Source organism: Neopsephotus bourkii, unplaced genomic scaffold (assembly GCF_033783945.1).
Source record: "Neopsephotus bourkii isolate Nb327-2 ecotype Australia unplaced genomic scaffold, CSIRO-AGI_Nbou_v1 NB_1707, whole genome shotgun sequence".
NCBI lineage: Eukaryota > Metazoa > Chordata > Aves > Psittaciformes > Psittacidae > Neopsephotus > Neopsephotus bourkii.
Genome location: NW_026902181.1, coordinates 4,707,588 through 4,725,228, shown reverse-complemented (window position 1 = coordinate 4,725,228; position 17,641 = coordinate 4,707,588). Strand labels below are relative to the sequence as shown.

Sequence of the window (17,641 nt, the reverse complement as noted above, 5' to 3'; positions counted from 1 at the left end):
AGCAGTTTTTTGTTGAGTGCTGTCTTTCTTCCCACAGCCTGAAAACAACCCAAGCCACGGCAAATCAGCTCTTTGCACCACCTGGCCCAGATCAAGGTGCTTCACCTAAATAAAAGGGTGGTTACTGCTGCAAGAGTCTACTCTGAGGGCAGGTACATCCCCTCATATGATGGGTGTGCAGCCTAGGGGGACTGCAGGAGGAGAGGCAAAGCCTCACAGCCCTCCCTGTGCCATTAGCTTTGTGCAGGCTCGTCTCTTCCAGCTCCTTCCCTCCAATGCAGCAGGTCCCCTGAATGCATGGTGTGGCAGCAGGAGGTTCTGGGGTTCAGCTTTGGAGTTTTGCTCCCTTTGCTGCCCACAGCTATGGACCCTGGGTGGCTGCCTCTGCTGTGTCGGTTGTGTGAGTAATCCTCCCTCACACCCCAGAAACAGCCACAATCTCCTCCTTTGTGTGTTTCTAGCTCAGAAAAGGCTGATTCATTCTCTGAAGCAGATTAATTACTTCTGTTGTTAAAAAAAATTCTTTAGAGCTGGTCAGCTTAACTTTCGGCTGCCTGTTCAATGCAGTCAAACGAATGTGCTCTGAGCCAGGGCAAAAAAGTTTTCATGGAAGAAACTGTGGATTGCAGTGTTTACCTGGCACTTCAGCTGCATGCTCTGCAATTTAGGAAGTATTTGTAAATGTGGCTTGTTCTTGACTTATATGACAGGTTGTGCAAATTCGAGCCCACCATGAAGGTGAACTGGGGAATAAATATTTTTATTCCCTGATAGGTTTTATAACTTGTTTCCCTTCTGGTTTACATCATGCTGATGTAGCACACAGCTTCACAAGTAGCTTGCATCCAAAGCCTGGCTGAGCTGCTCCATTTCTTCCCTGGGAGGCTGCTTTCCAGCCTGCTTGGATCTGCTCACTTGTTTATGCACTGATGGGCTGTAGTTCCACATTTCAGAACAAGCTGTTCAATATTCATTAGTTATTTTGTATTTACCCAGTCCTGAGGCTTCTTTTACAAGCCTGGGGATAAATTCTGAGGTTTCTTATTTCCATTACTGGAAATGGACCGAACCTCCACAACCGTTAGCAAGCCATAAACATGGCCTCTATTTCCTAGAAGAAAGGTAAGAGAAAGGACTATCACAAAGCTAAATTGATTTACAAGCCTATAATTCCCAAACCCCTATTCTGATTACAGTTCCAAGTATGTGTTGATGAAAGCCATATGTGTGGAGATGAATCACTTATAAAATGATATCCTAGTATTAGCTGTATATTTATTTATCAGATAAATATAGTGATTTTCATCTTGAAAATCAGTGACAGCCACATGCTCAACTGGCGTAAAGTGCTGCAGGTCTTTGGACTATGCAAACCTGAGGATATGACTGAACAATTGATTTCTTTGCAAAGAAAAAAACAATATCAACTACTTGTTTCTAAAGTGATTTAAACTATTATACAGGAAAAACTAAAAGAGATCCAAGTATTGATATAAGAGATCCTGCATCTAAGTTAGACCCGTGTATAGTAAGGTCATTCTCAAAGCATGAGAATTTCCCATCGTAAACCTCAGTCTGGTGAGGCCATATTAAAATCCCTTCACTCAGTATTAATTCCAGTACTGAACTAGAACTGGAAGGATCATGTCTAGGAGGACAACCTTAGGTTCTCGAGGCAGCTGGACCAGCTACTGTAGCAAAGCGAAGGGTTAAGCCAGTCAACATTCTAGGATTACTGCGTTATAAAATAGGGACTTCAAGCTTTTTCACCCAGCAGTAGAGAAAATAGTCTGAAGGCATCTTTGGAGATTAGTTTTGAAACCATGCTAAGCCACTTTTTTTGCAAGAATTTCTTTGAACGGCTCAGATGCTTAACTTCTTGAATTAGCAGTTGAGCATGTTCTCTGGTTACTCCTAGTAACGTCCATATTCAGACAAGCTTACAGAAAAGTACCAGGCAGTATCCATGCCTGTTCTCCTTAATGTGTGCAACATGTACTTTTCCTGTGCCGTTAGGAATCTGGGCTATGGTCAGCCTTATCTGCACAAAAATGCTCATGATGTTTGCTCTTGAGCCGTTTACCAGATGAGGTACCAGCAGCTGAATAGAAAAGCTGATCTCGATAGGAGGGAGTTGTATTTGTAGCCTGTTTTGAGAACAGCTGGAAAAAAATGCTGCTTCCTTATATACTGTTCTGGTGTTTCATAGCTTTTTTCAGCAGGGATGTCTGTAAATGTTAATATGGATCCTAGTAGCTCTTTGGCTTAGTGGTGCCTATAACCGTTTCCCCTGTGGACCTCCTGCCTCAAACTGTTTTTTTAGCGAAGAGCTATTCCCTGCTTGAAGATCTTCATACTTGAGCAAGTGAGGAGAGTTTGTGCCTGTGCTGGAGGAATACAGCTAAACCTTGCACAAGACCTGGCTGCCTCCTTCCCTCTGGGGCAGGGCTCAAAAGGTCTTTTTTCTGTAATTACATCTCACCATTGCAGCACCAGTGTGTGTGCAAGGGAGCAGAGTTCAGCTGCTTCGGCAGCCTTTATCCTGGCAGTTCCTAAGTAGTTCCCCTGCAGCCTTAGCATGGGTGTAATATAGGTGTGTAGAATAAATATATTGAATAAATATCAGGCTCTTTACTCAGCCTGTGTTTAAGAGCACATAAATCTTTTAGAAACCCATGCGTAGGTCTGTGCCCTTTGTTCAGGGTAGAACTGCTGGTGCAGTTTGGCGTTTTGACAGAAAATTTTGTCAATGCCTGTCCAAAGCACTGAGTTCCCTTCAGTTAATGGTTTAATCTTCCCAGTTGGAAGCACCCTCCCCAAAGCAGGATGTTTTTATTGTTGCAGAAGCTTCCTACCAAAGGAGCTGTGGAGAGAACGTTTTGGATATTTAAAGCAGATCAACCCCATTAAATACAAAGCTCCTGGAAATAGCATGTGCTGTCAGTAGCAGAGTCCTTTATTTTCATTACTGGAAGTATCCATCAGATAGACTACTTCAGAGAGCTTTTTTTTCCCTTTTTTTTTTTGTGATAGTGTCGTATAAAGTGAATGTATTCAGCGAAAAAGCAGTCAGAGAGCTGTTCTGTGACAAGAGAGCGGGAGGGGTGTCAGTCTCCAAGGAGCGTAGAGAAATTGAGTAAGCAGAAGAGTCAGCATCTTGCTGAGTTCCTGTCTTGCTGCTGTGACTTCCTGAGGATGCTCAGTGTCTTCACTCCCCAAGGAGGGAGCAAACCGCCTGCTTTTGCTGTGCTCTCCCAGTGCCTGGGAAGGTCATTGCTGGCTTACCCTATCTGCTACCCAGCAGCTGATCTGGTATCTCCTGCTGTCCCCACGGCAAAGGCCAGACATCTTCTCTTCCTTGTGGGCAGAGGGAGGACTGGGCTCTTTTCCTGAATTGGTATGCCTTCACCTGGCCAAATACCTTTTCAGTGCCCTTCTTTGACACTGATACTTCTGGTTGCTTAACACAGAGTTCAGTTCTCAGATGAGTAAAGGAGCGTTGTTGTATTATCCAGATTTCTTTCCAGTACCCTAATTTTTCCGCTATTAACATGTTGTCTTCACTGGCTCCATAGGAGCTACGGTACTCAACAAGCAGGTCGCAGAGATGCAGAGGTGACTATTTCACCTGTAATTTTTGAATACTGGCTGTGCTGATGTTTAGTAATTTAGTAGCGGATGAAACGAGGCATTTTAGGCAGGATCACCTGAAAAACGCCACCGCAGCAGACCTCTGGCTGGCTTCTCTCCCTGCCAGCCAGAAATAAGCTAGGTGTCTCCTTTCCAAAATCCTTGACACAACTTATAAGAAAAGCCATTGGCACGGGAGCTGATTCTTCGTGTAAATGTAGAGCAGTGAGAAGACACTGATTGCTGTAATTAGGAATAATCCAATTCCTGGGGGCAAATGGGATGTATTTATTTCTGTTTAATTGGATTTTGTGGATCCGCCATGTGGGCAAGGGAGCCACCGCGCTGCAGTCTAGAGGCAGCAGAGCTGTAGAGGGTCTTGGCTTGTCTTTACCTGATGTGGGACTAAAGCCTTAGTTCTTGATTTATTATGTCTGATTTTGATGTAATTGCTATTCAGAGGACCACCAAATCATCTGCTAGAAAAATGGGGTAAAACTAGGCTGATTTGCTGGGAGAAAACCATTATCTCTCTCTCTGAGCAATCTGAAAGCAAAGTTGGTGGGGCAGAAGCTCAGATATGCAGGGATGGAGCCCCAGTGATTCATGCCCTTACCACCCTACATCCTTGTGGTTTGGGGGCAAAACATTACTCCCCAGGACAGCACTCAGCTCCCCTGTAAAAAAAGAGGAAGAAGGATGGCCGGGCTGGGTGGGATGGACTCCCCACTGGCACCCCTCTCCAACCACATCAGCATGGGGCTGCCAATGCTCCCTCAAGGGAAGGGGAAGCCAGGGATGCTGAGGAAACTCTCACTCCTTAGTCAGTGCCCAAAGCATGCAGTCTGAGATACAACCCTATGCATGGACTCCCTTTCGTTGTGCCGTGAAAAACAAATACCTTTGCTAGTGCCAAGTTACAGACAGTCGGGTTGATGGACCTCAGCAGGGTGCAGAAGCATCTCTCTGTCCATGAGCTGGCCTCACATAGGCTGGCATTAGAGCCTGATGAGGGCACAGGCAACTGCCTGCAGCAGCCAGGCATGGCTCCAAGCCCCTGGAAGCAACACAAGTGATGCACGAGCTGGGAGCAGAAGCTGGGATCCAAACCTCCTCATTTTTCTCAGCTACTGCCCATTGCTGCTGCTATTCATGTGCCATGGAACCCACAGAGGTACACTGAAGCCCTAGAGCTGTTTTTTCTGCTTTTTTTTAGCCAGATTTGTCTGCTTCTGCTTATTTTTTATGGGAGAGATGATGCAGCCTTTCTAAGAATACAGACATTTCTGGCATATCTCACAGGTCGAGGCTTCAGATGAAGCTTGATGGAAGCTGGTAGCCCTTTAAATTTCTTCCATGGTTGCAAGAACAGAAATCTGCAACATCAACAATCCTTTCTTTTCAGGATTTTTTTTTTCTTAACCTTTTATATTCTCCCTAAAACCTGTTGTGAGCCCCATCCTGCTCCCGAGAACCACATTAGCAGCTAATTGCTTGAGGACTTGGAGATTATACTTTAGGAGCTCATGTAATGTGAAGTGACATTCATTTTCTGTTGCAAAACCTGTCATGAATTAATGTTTGGTTTGGACTGTATAAACATGCCCTCAGAGTGCTTCCTAAGGCAGAATGGGGATCTGTGCAGGGTCATTTCCCTGGATATTGAATTGTTGTGGTGAAACTGCCTTAACTAGAGAGCACATGGGCAATAGTCTCTTAAAGACTAACTGAAGGACAGACTGATCAGTGTATTTCTAAAATTGGTGGAGATGCGCTTTTGTGTACACAAGGGCCAAGTTTCCCCACTACAGGCAGGAAGGCTGTTGCTGTGGGCTCCAACTTTGGATCTAGAGGGTTCAGTTCAGGATAGAGACTGCACAGGGTGAGGAAAAGCACAGCATTTGAAGCTTAATTGCCACCCTGAGCCAGGCAGGAGGTCTGCTAAAATGGGCCATGTTGAAGTATTCACAATTTAATAATAACTGGCTTTCAGTTAACACCTCCTGAGAGGCTGAATGGATGCATTTTACAGCTGTGGCTTACAAACTGGTTTCCACGTGAAATCTTGACCAGAATGGCACAGAGAAGTTTTCTGTTACAAAAAGCTCTACAAGTTTTCAGAGCCTGCTCAGCCCACAAAAGCTGGGCTGGTCTGAAGCTCAGTGGGATCTTAAGGGTGCCATGATGAGAGCAGGAGTCCCATCATCGAGCCCCTGCCCAGGGGAACACTGCCTGAGCCTCCAACCTTTGCCCTGCCATGGCTCTCCTAGCTGCTAGTCGCAGATGGGGCTGCCTCGGGTTGGATATCCTCATTATTTTAAGCTGTCCTGCCTCTCTCAGTGTTTCAAACATCTTGCAGTGTTTAAGGCCCAATGCCACAAAGCTGGAAAGCCCCCACGCAGCTGATGCAAGGTGAAGGGGCTGCCCCCGTGGCCTGCCGCTCTCACACTCTCCATCCCACCCAGCCCGGCCATCCTTCTTCCTGTTTGTTTTTTTTATTATTATTATTTTTTGTTTTCCCCCTTCCCTTCACCAGATCATTTCCCTCCTTTGATCATTTCCTTGCTCTGAGTCACCCCATGCCTGGACTGCTTTCTCATGCTGGCGGGTGGAGCTGTGATGGGGTGCAAGCCTCCCTCCTCCCCAGCCCATGGGGAAGCGTCACCCTCCCAGCTGCCAGTGCAGTGAATGAAGAGTTACATGCAAATGCATTCCCTGGAGGCTACAGAAAAATGACTTCCTTGCACCTTCCCGAAGACTGGTATTTACATACTATTAGACACTGACATCCTGTTGAACTTTCTTAGAGCCTTCGGTTTGCAGACATGCTCGTGTGGGGATTTAGACTACTGACTGAAGGTTGCTTGGCAGAGAAGAATATGAGCTGGCCGGGGAAGTGAAGGCTCACACAGCCAGTCAAGAGGATCCTTCCGTGTAAGAGAGACAAGGAAATAATTTGGCTTCAGCTCTGAGGTAGGAATTATTCCCTCTGCCCATTTTCTCTCTCTACTTGGCATCCTGTGAAGGTGTTTAAAATTAACCCCCCAAAAGGCAATAAAAGGGTTTTGGCTCTCATCTGTTTGTGTGACAGCTTCCTATTGAGTAGCAGCTGCAGGAGTCTTAAAAAGTTGACGCCAGACTGTCCATGTTGCTGGGTTTCTGCTTCTCACGTGACCCCCAAATCATCATAATAAATTACATCCCAAAATGCTGAATGATGCTAGGATCACTGGCAGGTGGAGGTGCTTCTCTGGCCAGGTCTCCCAGTGGCAGTGGCCATTTCCCAAGCGAAGGTCTGACAGCTGCACCAATCTGATTTAAACCCGACTTACCAGGTTAAAGTAAATTGGATATTGAGTGTCTTCAGAGTGTGTTAGTGTTGTAACAAAGTGGATTTAAACCCATTTAAAGCTAAGCTAATGCAACCGTTAAGTATAAATAAGGGTTTAGATGCCACTGAAGATACTAACATAAACATCCTTAAGCATCTCACTTGAGCTTGATTTGTATGTGGTACTGGTAGCAGCCTGATTATTTATTTACTTGCTTATTTATTGGTGAGGAAGAAGGCACTAGTGATGATTTTTACTGGTGTAGTTAATCCTGGTGTAACCCCACCACTACTAATGTATATTGAATGGACATATTTACCCCTTGTGCAAGACATCACATGGTATCATAGGTGGTGTTTGCCCAGGGGAGAGAAGCTGTGCTTGCACACAGCATTCCAGTAGTGGTGAATGGCAGTGAATGAGGACAGTGGTTTTCCTTTCTTTGTAAAGTAATGAGCTATACTGGCAAAATACATATATATTTATTCCAGTATTGCCACAGTCCTTTTTGTCTAAGCACTGAAATCCTTTTCTGGGAGTTCACTTCCGGAAGAAGCCATTGTCAGCCCCATGCCAGCCCCAGGCAGTGTGTGAATGGCACAAATCCTTCCTGCCAGCCACAGCAGCCTGAATGTCTGTGCTCCTGCATTTGCTAAAGGCAAAACACTCCCTGTAACAGTGCAGTGCCTCTGAGGACACAGCCAGCCTGGGCTGCTTTGGGAGCTCCTTTTTGCCTTATACTTGGGCTGTGCCAAAGTAAAACACGCTGTGCTGGAGAATTCATTTTCTTCAGTAATGTGGAGCAAGACTGGGCACTCATTCCAAGACCATCTAATTTTTTAAGCATTTATCACTCATTCTGGCCTCTGATACAGGTGAGGGTTGACAATACATAGATCTGAAGATCACTGAGTCTATTGGCTATGGCAGAAGAAAGGATGGAGCAGTGGCTGGTTTGCATGCTGAGATCTTCTGGGCAAAGCATGCCTTTTGTTTGCATGCCTCAATTTCCTATGGTACCTTTACTGTCAGCTCCCCTAGGAGACTGATTACGCTGATGGTTCCTACTGATGTTAGTGGGCCCACACCAAGGGGTCAGGTTGGTTTCTAAACCAGAGATCTGTGGTGTTGCCGCACATCCCTGCTTCTTTCAGTACTTGGGAGAATGACTTCATTAGCCTTTATGTGCATGAGCAGTTCAGATGCTGCATGGGTTACATGACAAGTGAAAGTAAGAAGAGAGAAGGAAGAAACCCATCATGCTTCTGGAAGTAGTTTTGGAAAGCACACAGCCACGATGTTGTTTCTTTTTAGTGACTGTCTGGCATGTTACAAAATGCAAAGGCTTAGTGTATTCCTAGCAGCAGAGTGAAAACTGGAACTACCCAGAAGCAAAACCTATCATTAGCAGTCAGCCAGGCAGAACGGGCTCCTGAGCATCAGGAACAGGTGCAGAAGGAAGGAGGGACTGAGCAGAGAAAAAGAATTTCCTTAGCACCAGCTGCAAGGGCAGCACATGGGGCAGGGTCCTCTCAGACTTCTTCAAAGGGCAGCAAGGAGATGCTGTTTCCTCTCACCCCTGCCCATCCTGCAGCATGGGCAGCAGGTCTGCTCCCAAAAAATCAGAATGGTTTTGAGCTGTAATTTTTCTCCCTTTTGTTTTCACTCACTTGCACTTAGCTGCCCTGAGAAATCTCTTTTTACAAGTCCTCCTGGGTCCTTGCTGTGATCCGTGTCATCCTGGAGGCATGTAATAATTTCAGCTGAAAGCTGTGCTATGCAGATCTGTTCTCCACAGCTTCACAGGATGGAGAAAGTATTGATGTGCCCTGATTTATCTTCCACAGATGTCATCTCCCTAGGAGCTGACTTGAAGGACAGAAGGGCACAGAAAACTGATTCTGGGAAGCACCCGATTCAGAAAGAATGGAGGAAATTTTATGAACTGGTTTGTGTGAATGCAGGGAACACCACAGTTTTGCAAACCCAGTGATCCGAAAACTTAGCACCATGAACTGCAACGTTGCTTTTGTTTCCCACAGGAATCTCTTCAAAATTTTTTTGCATTGATGCTTTAGTTGTCATTGCCCATCAGAACTAACTGACCTTTGAGGGTGAGAAGCAAGATGAGGAGAGCGTTGCATTTATCACAGTGAATGTCATGGCTGTTGGTGTTCCCACAGCGGGAAGCACAGAGGCACCATCAGGCTGTGCCCTAGGGAGCAGCACCCAGCACCCTGTCCTGATACCAAGTGTGTAGCTGGGGAGAACAGGCTGTGGGTGCTGCAGGCATGGCTAGCTGCAGAGGCAAGGCACATTGCTTCCACCATCACCTCCTCTTCTGTGTCCTGAGCAGCAAAAAGCAAAGCTCCCCATGCCCCTCTACTGGCACAAGGCAAGATGGATTCAGCCTTTTAAATCTAGCACCTTGTCTCTTTTTGTCAGGGGGCTTTCTTCCCTCAGCCAGCATAGTCTAAATGGCCTCTGTGAGACAGCAGACAGATGCATTCCATTTTCAGCCCTTGTCTGTCTCACTCTGCTGAGATCATTTACCTGCTAATAAGTTCCTGTGGTCAGAGATAAAAAGTGAAACTACCAGCCCTTTGAAGATGTATCTGAGTGGCTTTGCAACACTGTGCTTAATGGGAAGTATGGAAAGATGTTGCATTCATAATGTATCACTCATATCTGTTTGTAAACAGATTTATCACACCATCTGCAGAATCATACTGCAGTCTCCTCCATATTTATTTCCTTTCCATTTATATAGTACAGCTCCTATTTATTTTGTTTCCTTTTTTTATTATTAAATACATTAGCTGTCTTTTTTCTTCCCTACAAAAAGAGTGCACTGTCTGTAGGAAAGAATATTTAATCAATCCAATTTGTTCAGCTTAGTGCATAAAAATACAAGCCAGTACTGTCTGGAGAAGTACCTCCCTTGGCTTCCTATCTGTTCACATCTGTACGGAGCAGGTGGGAAGGAAAGGATAATTCAGAACAATCTGCTGGTAAACAGGATGCTTCATAAGTATTTCCTGCCTCCTGTTGCACTGGTTGTGCTTGATGGTCAGAAATCAGTTAAGCCTAAGGTCAATAATGCTATTTTATTGTCTTTGATATATAATGGAGTATTTGCACAATTGGGAGTAAAAAGCCAGCCTGTTTTGCTATCTGGTTTGATAAGAAACATTTAGTTATATACAAGTGAAAATAGTGATTTGTTAAGTATAAAAGCAAGTCACCCTAAGAGAGAGGGAGTTGTGGCTGATAGGAACTTCTGCAGCCCCTTGGGTAGACAGCATGAGGCCTGGCATGATCCAGGAGGACCATCCTCCTCCATCAGCCACTCTGTCAGTCTTTCTCACCAGTAGGACCACAAGACTCTGCTGTGAACACACAGGACCCAAAACCAGATTTTCTGCTTGATGCATGCTTTCACTTTGTGGAGAGGAAAGAATCTGGGTTACAGCAGAGCCAAGAGAAGGATGGGTCCCGCCCAGTAAGCCAGGGTTTGGCCCCAGTGCCAGTGCTTGGGTTTGTGCCCATCCCTGTGCAGAAGAAAAAAAATACAGGACAGCTGATTCGTCCTCCCAGCAGAAGGCTGAAGGATGTTGGATCATTGTGAAAGGCACTAGAGAATGGGCCTGGGCAGGATGAGCTGCGCTTCATCCAAATCAATGGTCCTCAGCACTGCCCCATGCTGAAGGTCTGGGCTTGACCCCAGGCATCAGAAGAGGACTGCCGGTTTCCGTGCACAGCATGGGGTGGGATCTGACCACAGCTCTGTAGGAGTGTCTCTCCAGCCCCCCAACTGTGAATTATCTGTGGTGAGAGATGTAGGACCTTGCCCCATCACCACAGCTGTGACCTTGAGGCAGGATAGTTTCTCTTTTCTCCCTCTGGGGAGGGAGAATTTCTCTTCTCCTTTGCAGTGAGCCTAAGCAATTCCTTGTCTGCAGTACAGAGGAGTGACTGGGGTTGACTAATTCCAACAAGAATTTTAGCAAGAGTGAGTAAGGGCTCTGGGCTGCAGACCGTGATGACAAATCTTAGAAACTCAAGCTTGTACTTTGGCAGGAGGGTTTGTTGTTTGTTGTTTGGGGTTTGGGTTTGGTTTGTTTTTTTTTCATATGGTGCTTTTTATTACCACTGTGTTCTTAGATAATATATTTGCAACTTCATGTTTCTCGATTGTGACCATCATTTTTTTCCAGATAGCAGAACAGTGAACAACTGGGCACTCGGCAGCTGTTTCTCCATTAAAACAAAGGGAAACTGTGCAAGAGGGTTTCTTCAGAGCTCTCTAAAAGGATTTGCTGTGACCGTATCCCACTAATTCCGTCACCTCTCTGATCCTTACTCAACACTGCTGCTGTGAGTTGTGAGCTGAATGCCAGAGAGTTCCACCATTGCCTTTTCTCAGGGGAAATGTTCAAGCTGTCTGAAATACCCCATCCTGTCCCACTTTGCATCTTTCCAAGAGACATGTTTACGCCTATAATAATGATGCCTATCTCAAATGAGCAAACTTTCTAGCTGTATATTTGCCAAGGGGTAACTGCCAAAAATAAGGCTTTTGGTACCAGAAGCCATGATGCTCTACTGCAACAAAGCAGCCAAGACCTTTCTCAACAGTGCAGTCCCCAGGAAAAATCAGAAGGCAAGCTTTAAAAAAGAACAGTTATTTCCAGCTTGGTCCATCCATTATTTCCAAATGGTCCATTCTTTACTTTGGCTTTCTGGCAAATGAAACCTCTCAGAGATTTCTTGGTTTTTTTTCCCAGTTCTTTCTCTACATGCTGCAGGGGTAGAAGCCTATTGCGCTTGAGCTGGTAAGGGAAAGCAAGACTCTCCTATAATCCCTTAAATACCCCAAGTGCTGGGCTTTGGGGGCCAGTTGGCCTCCAGGTTATTTTGATCCCTGTACATGCTCACCAGTCCAGGGAAGCCAATGAACCTGTGGCGTGGCAGGGAGGAGAAGGTAGCATTAGTGGCTGGTTTTGGGTTGAGCACGTTTATCCTCTCCTTTTGTGGTACAAACTGACCTTTCTGGGAGCAATTCAGCTTCAAAACGATTGCATTCAGCTTTGAAAAGGACTTGCATTGTATAAATCACTGTGGGCCTTAAAAATAATAATCCTGCCTAAAACCATAAAATTTGGTACCAAAAGTTAATTAGACTTGGCTTTGCTATTTGTCTGTGTTGAATCAGCTCCTCACCTCCCTTGCTCCTAGCAGCATCCTGAGAATAGGCCACGTCCTCCATGGAGATGGGCTTTGAAGAGATGGTACCCATCTCCAAAGAGACACACTGCTGTTTTCATATCCTCTTGCTGCTGTCCCTTCACATGCAACCAGTTGTGCTCTCACATTATCATGCGCATTTGCTATTGCAGCACACAGGAAGAGGTTGAGTGCTATAAAACTAACCTCCATCAGTCAAAAGACATAAAAGCAAAAAATAACAGGGTAATCAGATGCTCTTATGAGCAGAATATGCTCAAAATTACTTCTCCATCTCATTGCAAATGCTTAGAAACTGCATGGCCTCTCCAGCACAGTGAGACTTTGAAGTGGTTTAATAGGCATAAGAAGTTCAGAGCTGATAAAGCCACTTCCAACCTTATCCTTTTGCTTGATGTAAATTGGCTACTTTTAGAACTGTATTTGCTGGCTTACATGTACTAAGAGTCTCTCTACAGAGTTTTCAGGGCCTGAATGTAATGTGTGTGGTTAAGGAAGGGATATATTGACTTTCTCTGGGGAAGGACGGGTTCCAGTGTGGGCCATAAATGCTGGAGAGCTGGTGACTTGCTGCAGTTGAGCTTTACATCCCAATCACTAGAAGAAAAATGCTGGCTGCTGAAGGGTTGTTGGTCAGTCAAGACAAACTTCTCACTTTGTCTTTTCTTTTTCTTTCAGGACAAACTGTTCACTATGTCAATCAAAAAGGAAGGTGCCCACAAGAAGTGGGCTGCCCTGAAGGAGAAACTCGGACCCCAGGAGACTGACCAATCAGAGGCTAACCTGGAAAATGCAGAGCCAGAGCTGTGTATCCGTCTCCTGCAAATGCCATCAGTGGTGAACTACTCTGGGCTGAAGAAGCGCCTGGAGAACAGTGACGATAGCTGGATGGTCCAGTTCCTGGAGCTGTGCGGGCTGGATCTCCTCCTGGAGGCCCTGGACAGGCTGTCTGGGAGAGGAGTGGCCAGGATTTCTGATGCCTTGCTTCAGCTCACCTGCATCAGCTGTGTGCGAGCGGTTATGAACTCCCACAGAGGCATCGAATATATTGTGAGCAACGAGGGCTATGTCAGAAAACTCTTTCAAGGTGAGAAGGCACCTTCCTCCTTCATCCATCATATGCAGCATGGGGGAGGCTTTCCTATTCCTTATCCTCCTGACCTGCCGCAGGCTTCTTGGAAATTGTTGGTTGCAACTGATTAAAGACATTGTTTTCTTCTTTAGAATAATACTGCTTTGAAATCATGCTGCCTTTGCTACACAATGCTATTTCCACACAATATCTTCACGGTTGACTGAGAAACCAGGGATAAACCCAGACTTAGCTTATGTGGGCATGAGAAGTCCTCAACCCTGCAGTTGTCAGCAGACATCTACTGGTTAGTCTTTGTGAGCCCCAGGGGCAAAGGAAGAGGAATTGAACGGGCTTGAAGACTTGGAGACTGTAAAGAGAAGGAAAGGTGGCATGGGTTAGACTCAGAAAAGTCCATTCTTTGTGCTGCTCAGTCTGTTCCTTCTAGAAAGTGGGTAGCTAATGTCACTTACTTTCTGCTGCCATTTAGTTGGTTCTTAATTAGGTATGAAACTCATCAGGGCATCTCCTAGGAGTTACTGTATAGCGCTTAACAATGGTGCTGCTGGGAGGATAACTTCTGTGCTGCTCCACAGAGCTGAGATCACAGCTGTGCCCAGAAACCCTTATTAATAGCTCTTCAAAATGCATTTAGTCTGAAAGCTGGCTTGTTCCCCTCCTCAGTTTTGAAGTCTTTTTCCTCTCCACCCTGCACTTTCTTAACCCATGTGAAATTCAGAGCTGGTACTTTTGTGCTGTGAAAACAGGGAGGCAAGCTGGGCTTTTCAGTGATTGAGCTTCTTTGGGCATTAATAAAACATATAAGATGGTCTCATCACCCCCTTCCAGCTCTAAGGGCTGACAGACAAAGAGAAGTGGGAAAAGGGGAATTCATGGGGCCTGGTTAGAACAATTGGCCTACTTGATATGCACATTGGGTGTCTCTGCACTAAAAATAAGGCTCGTCAGTTGATGAAAATGATTCATCTGCTGTTCTGGAAAATACACATATGTGAAAATGGGAAATGAGTTGTGTGACTGTGGGTGCTGAAATCTTGGCTGCTGTTGCAGCATGTCACTGGTACATGGAAGAGATGCAAACTTCAGCAAAATGCCAGTAGGGTGCCTGTAGCATTTACTGTTCACACTAGAAGTTAACATCACGTAATGCTATTGGGATGGGATATCTATACATTGGGATATTTCTCTTCCCATCTTCCATGTAGTGGCTCCACTCCTTGGGTCTTTTTTCTACCACTGATCATGACCCATGTAGCAGAAGACACTGATGTTCAGAACATTAATGGCGTTATAAATTCTTTTTTGTTTTGTTTTTCCTCCAGCACTTGACACAACTAATGTCATGGTCAAAAAGCAAATATTTGAGCTCCTGGCTGCACTGTGCATTTACTCATCTGATGGCCACGCTTTGGCTTTGGATGCCTTGGACCATTACAAGGCAAGTGTTGGGCTGAAGCAAGAGGTATGGCTCTGGTCTGATCCATGCAGGTAGATCCATGTATCACAAAATAGGGCTGAGAGTTAAGGTAATTTTGCATCATTTCAATAAGAGAGGCAGGGATTTATGGGGTGCTAACTATAGGAAATTTGGCCTGGTCAGCATAAATCTGTGGCACTGTGACTTGTCTGGACAGACAGCTGCCAACCACAAGGTCGCTTCTGGCAGGAAAAGCACAACCCAATTAGCAAAACAGATGTCACCACATCTATGAGTTTCACTGGCCACAAGCTCTGATAGGTGCCTCAGTTATCAAAAAGCATGGAGATCCAAGAGGAGTTTCACTGACTTTCTCTGCCAACCAGACCCTGCTTCATAATGGAGTGCTCTTTTCACCTAATTTCCTGTCTTGTGCACAGTGGGGTAAACTGAGAGGTTTTTAAGAGGTTTTAATTCCATTTGACAGCCTGCACCAAAGTTGTAGGCACTTCTGAACTGCCTGAATGGAAATATCACTTGTGTTATTAACAGAGTGTGAAGAACCAGCAATATCGATTCAGCATTATAATGAACGAGCTCTCCAACGCAGATAACGTGCCATACATGGTTACACTGCTGAGTGCTATCAATGCCATCATACTGGGAAAAGAAGAGCTAAGAACAAGGACACAAATCAGAAATGAGTTCATAGGTAAAGATGTTTGTTGCATTTAACTTTCTCTGGAGAAAATCATTTGCCAGGTGGGTTTTTTTTTTCGGATGTATCCATAAGGTGACTAAAGAGGGCTGGGAGCAAAACTGCAAATATTAAAGGCAAATTCCTTTTTTTTTCTTTGTTTTTTGGATTCTGTTATCTTCAGTAACTTTTATGTAACAAGACTTTTTTTAACTTTGCTGCTTTCTCATAGCTTTGATCTTTTCTGGAATCTCAGCAAGACTGCATCACTTGAGTTTCTTCAACACGTTTCTATAGCCAACCATCTTATGTAGCCATGTTTGCATATGTCATAACTCCTCGTAAGAGTAAATAAGGTTTCTTCACCCTGTGTTTACTCAGTTTAGCCACGGAAGCTGCCCTGTGGTACAGAAATACTTTCCAACTGCTTGAATATTGGGATCCTAGGTACCATTGTTAGGACTTACCTCACGTGATACACACATGTGAGCTGGAGAGCCTGAGATCCATTTCTCTCTGTTGATAGCAAGGGACATTTGACCACACTGTTCATCTGACTGATTTTAGATGTCTAGTTTGTAATGAGGTGGCTCATGTTCCAAAATCGCCTGTGTCCCTCAGTAACTCCAGGGGGATGCTGCAGTGGTTCACACAGCTGCAGACATGTGTACTGTGGGGCTCTTCATTTACCAAATCACCCTACCTACTTTGACAGATCCATCTGAAGATATTTTCACATTTTCTCTCTGCAAAAAATGTTTCTGAGGATAACATTATGTAAAAATCAAAACAGATCAATACCAAGTAGGTCATAATGCCAATATACCTACTTTTTTTGTTCTCCCAGGTCTTCAGCTGTTGGACATTTTAGACAAGCTAAGGTAAGGGTCACTGTTTAAATTTTCTTTTATAAGTGAGATTCATAGTAACTTAAGGTGTGGAAACTTAATACTTATCAGCTTTCAGCTGTGTGAAGTCAAGTGTACCTATGTGGAGCGGACTACACTTGTATGCCCCCATTACATGGGAACTGGAGGCACTAGGCCAGTGTTAAGATGCTCTTGCCAACTGCAGTGTCACAGGGACAGCTGTTGGTGCAGATGGCACTGACAGCGTCTCTGGGCACAGTGGAGCAAGGCTCAGCAACATCCTTCTTGAGGCTGCGTTTCAGACTGAACCTGAAGTGATGCTGAGAGCTCACTGAGCAGCTTGCTGCATTCAAACCCTTTCACTGCTGGTGTTCTCCCAGAAACATCCAACTAAAGCAATTTACTAATGCATATCTGACATATCTGTCTTTGCAGTGTCTTAATTTTAAACCAATGTTCTGTCAGAAACACCCATGTTAAATTCTAGAATGTGTGATATGTGAGTTGCGGTTATCCATGTAACTGGAATTGTTCCATCCAACCCCACAAAAATTAGGGAAGAGAAGATTTTTTCAACAGTGCCAGTTAGCAAGCATAGAGTTCCATCTCTGAGTTCTCTCAAGAGTTCTGAAAAAGTTAGCTTTAGAATGGCTGGAGTTTTTTCAATCCAATTTTGAGTAAGAGAGAGGGAAATTTTTTCAAACAGAAATGTCACTGGAATATTCTTAATTTGCTTTGACATTAAATAAATAAATAAATAAATAAAGGTGGCCCAGTTACAAAAAGGTGGAAATGCCACTTCTGTTACAGCTCCAAGGAGAAGTCTATACAAAGCATACACAGGGCCAGGTTATGCCATGAAAAGTACTATTCATTTGTATGTGTTAACTGTAGAAAGAGGTACATTCCGTTCAAGAAAGAATGTTCGGGTGACATTTGGTCCTTTATGAATAAGGTGGAGTTGGTTACTTTCAACACTGACTGTCTGAGTCTCAGAGGCAAAGAGAGAAAAGCCATTTAAACAAAAATAATAATCTGAAAATCAGTGAAGGGCTCTCCAGTGAAAATGAATGCTGTAATATTGCAGAGACATAGAGGAGGAGGATCTGCTTATCCAGTGTGATACATTTGAGGAGTTCAAAATAGAAGATGATGAGGAATTATTGAAGATATGTGATGGGATAAACATGAACGATCATCATGAGGTCTTTTCGTCTCTCTTCAATAAAGTAAGTAGGCCCTCAGGTGGGGTGAAAAGTCATGCAATGGCAAAGTTAACACACTTTGCTTGGAACCAGCCTAGCTGTAATAGAAAGCTGCCCTGTTTTCCAGGTGAGCCGCTCTCCGGTGTCCATC

The 17,641-nt window shown here is 44.7% G+C and overlaps 1 protein-coding gene across 1 annotated transcript; it reads left to right on the top strand.

Moving 5' to 3' along the window:
• Positions 1–6,209: 6,209 nt before the first annotated feature.
• On the top strand, positions 6,210–16,301 carry LOC133224717 (inverted formin-2-like). Its single transcript, XM_061376493.1, has 5 exons — positions 6,210–6,603; positions 12,888–13,296; positions 14,625–14,740; positions 15,272–15,431; positions 16,264–16,301. Exons 2-5 carry the CDS (start codon positions 12,903–12,905, stop codon positions 16,299–16,301), a joined length of 708 nt encoding a protein of 235 aa, XP_061232477.1. The 5' UTR covers positions 6,210–6,603; positions 12,888–12,902.
• Positions 16,302–17,641: the final 1,340 nt, after the last annotated feature.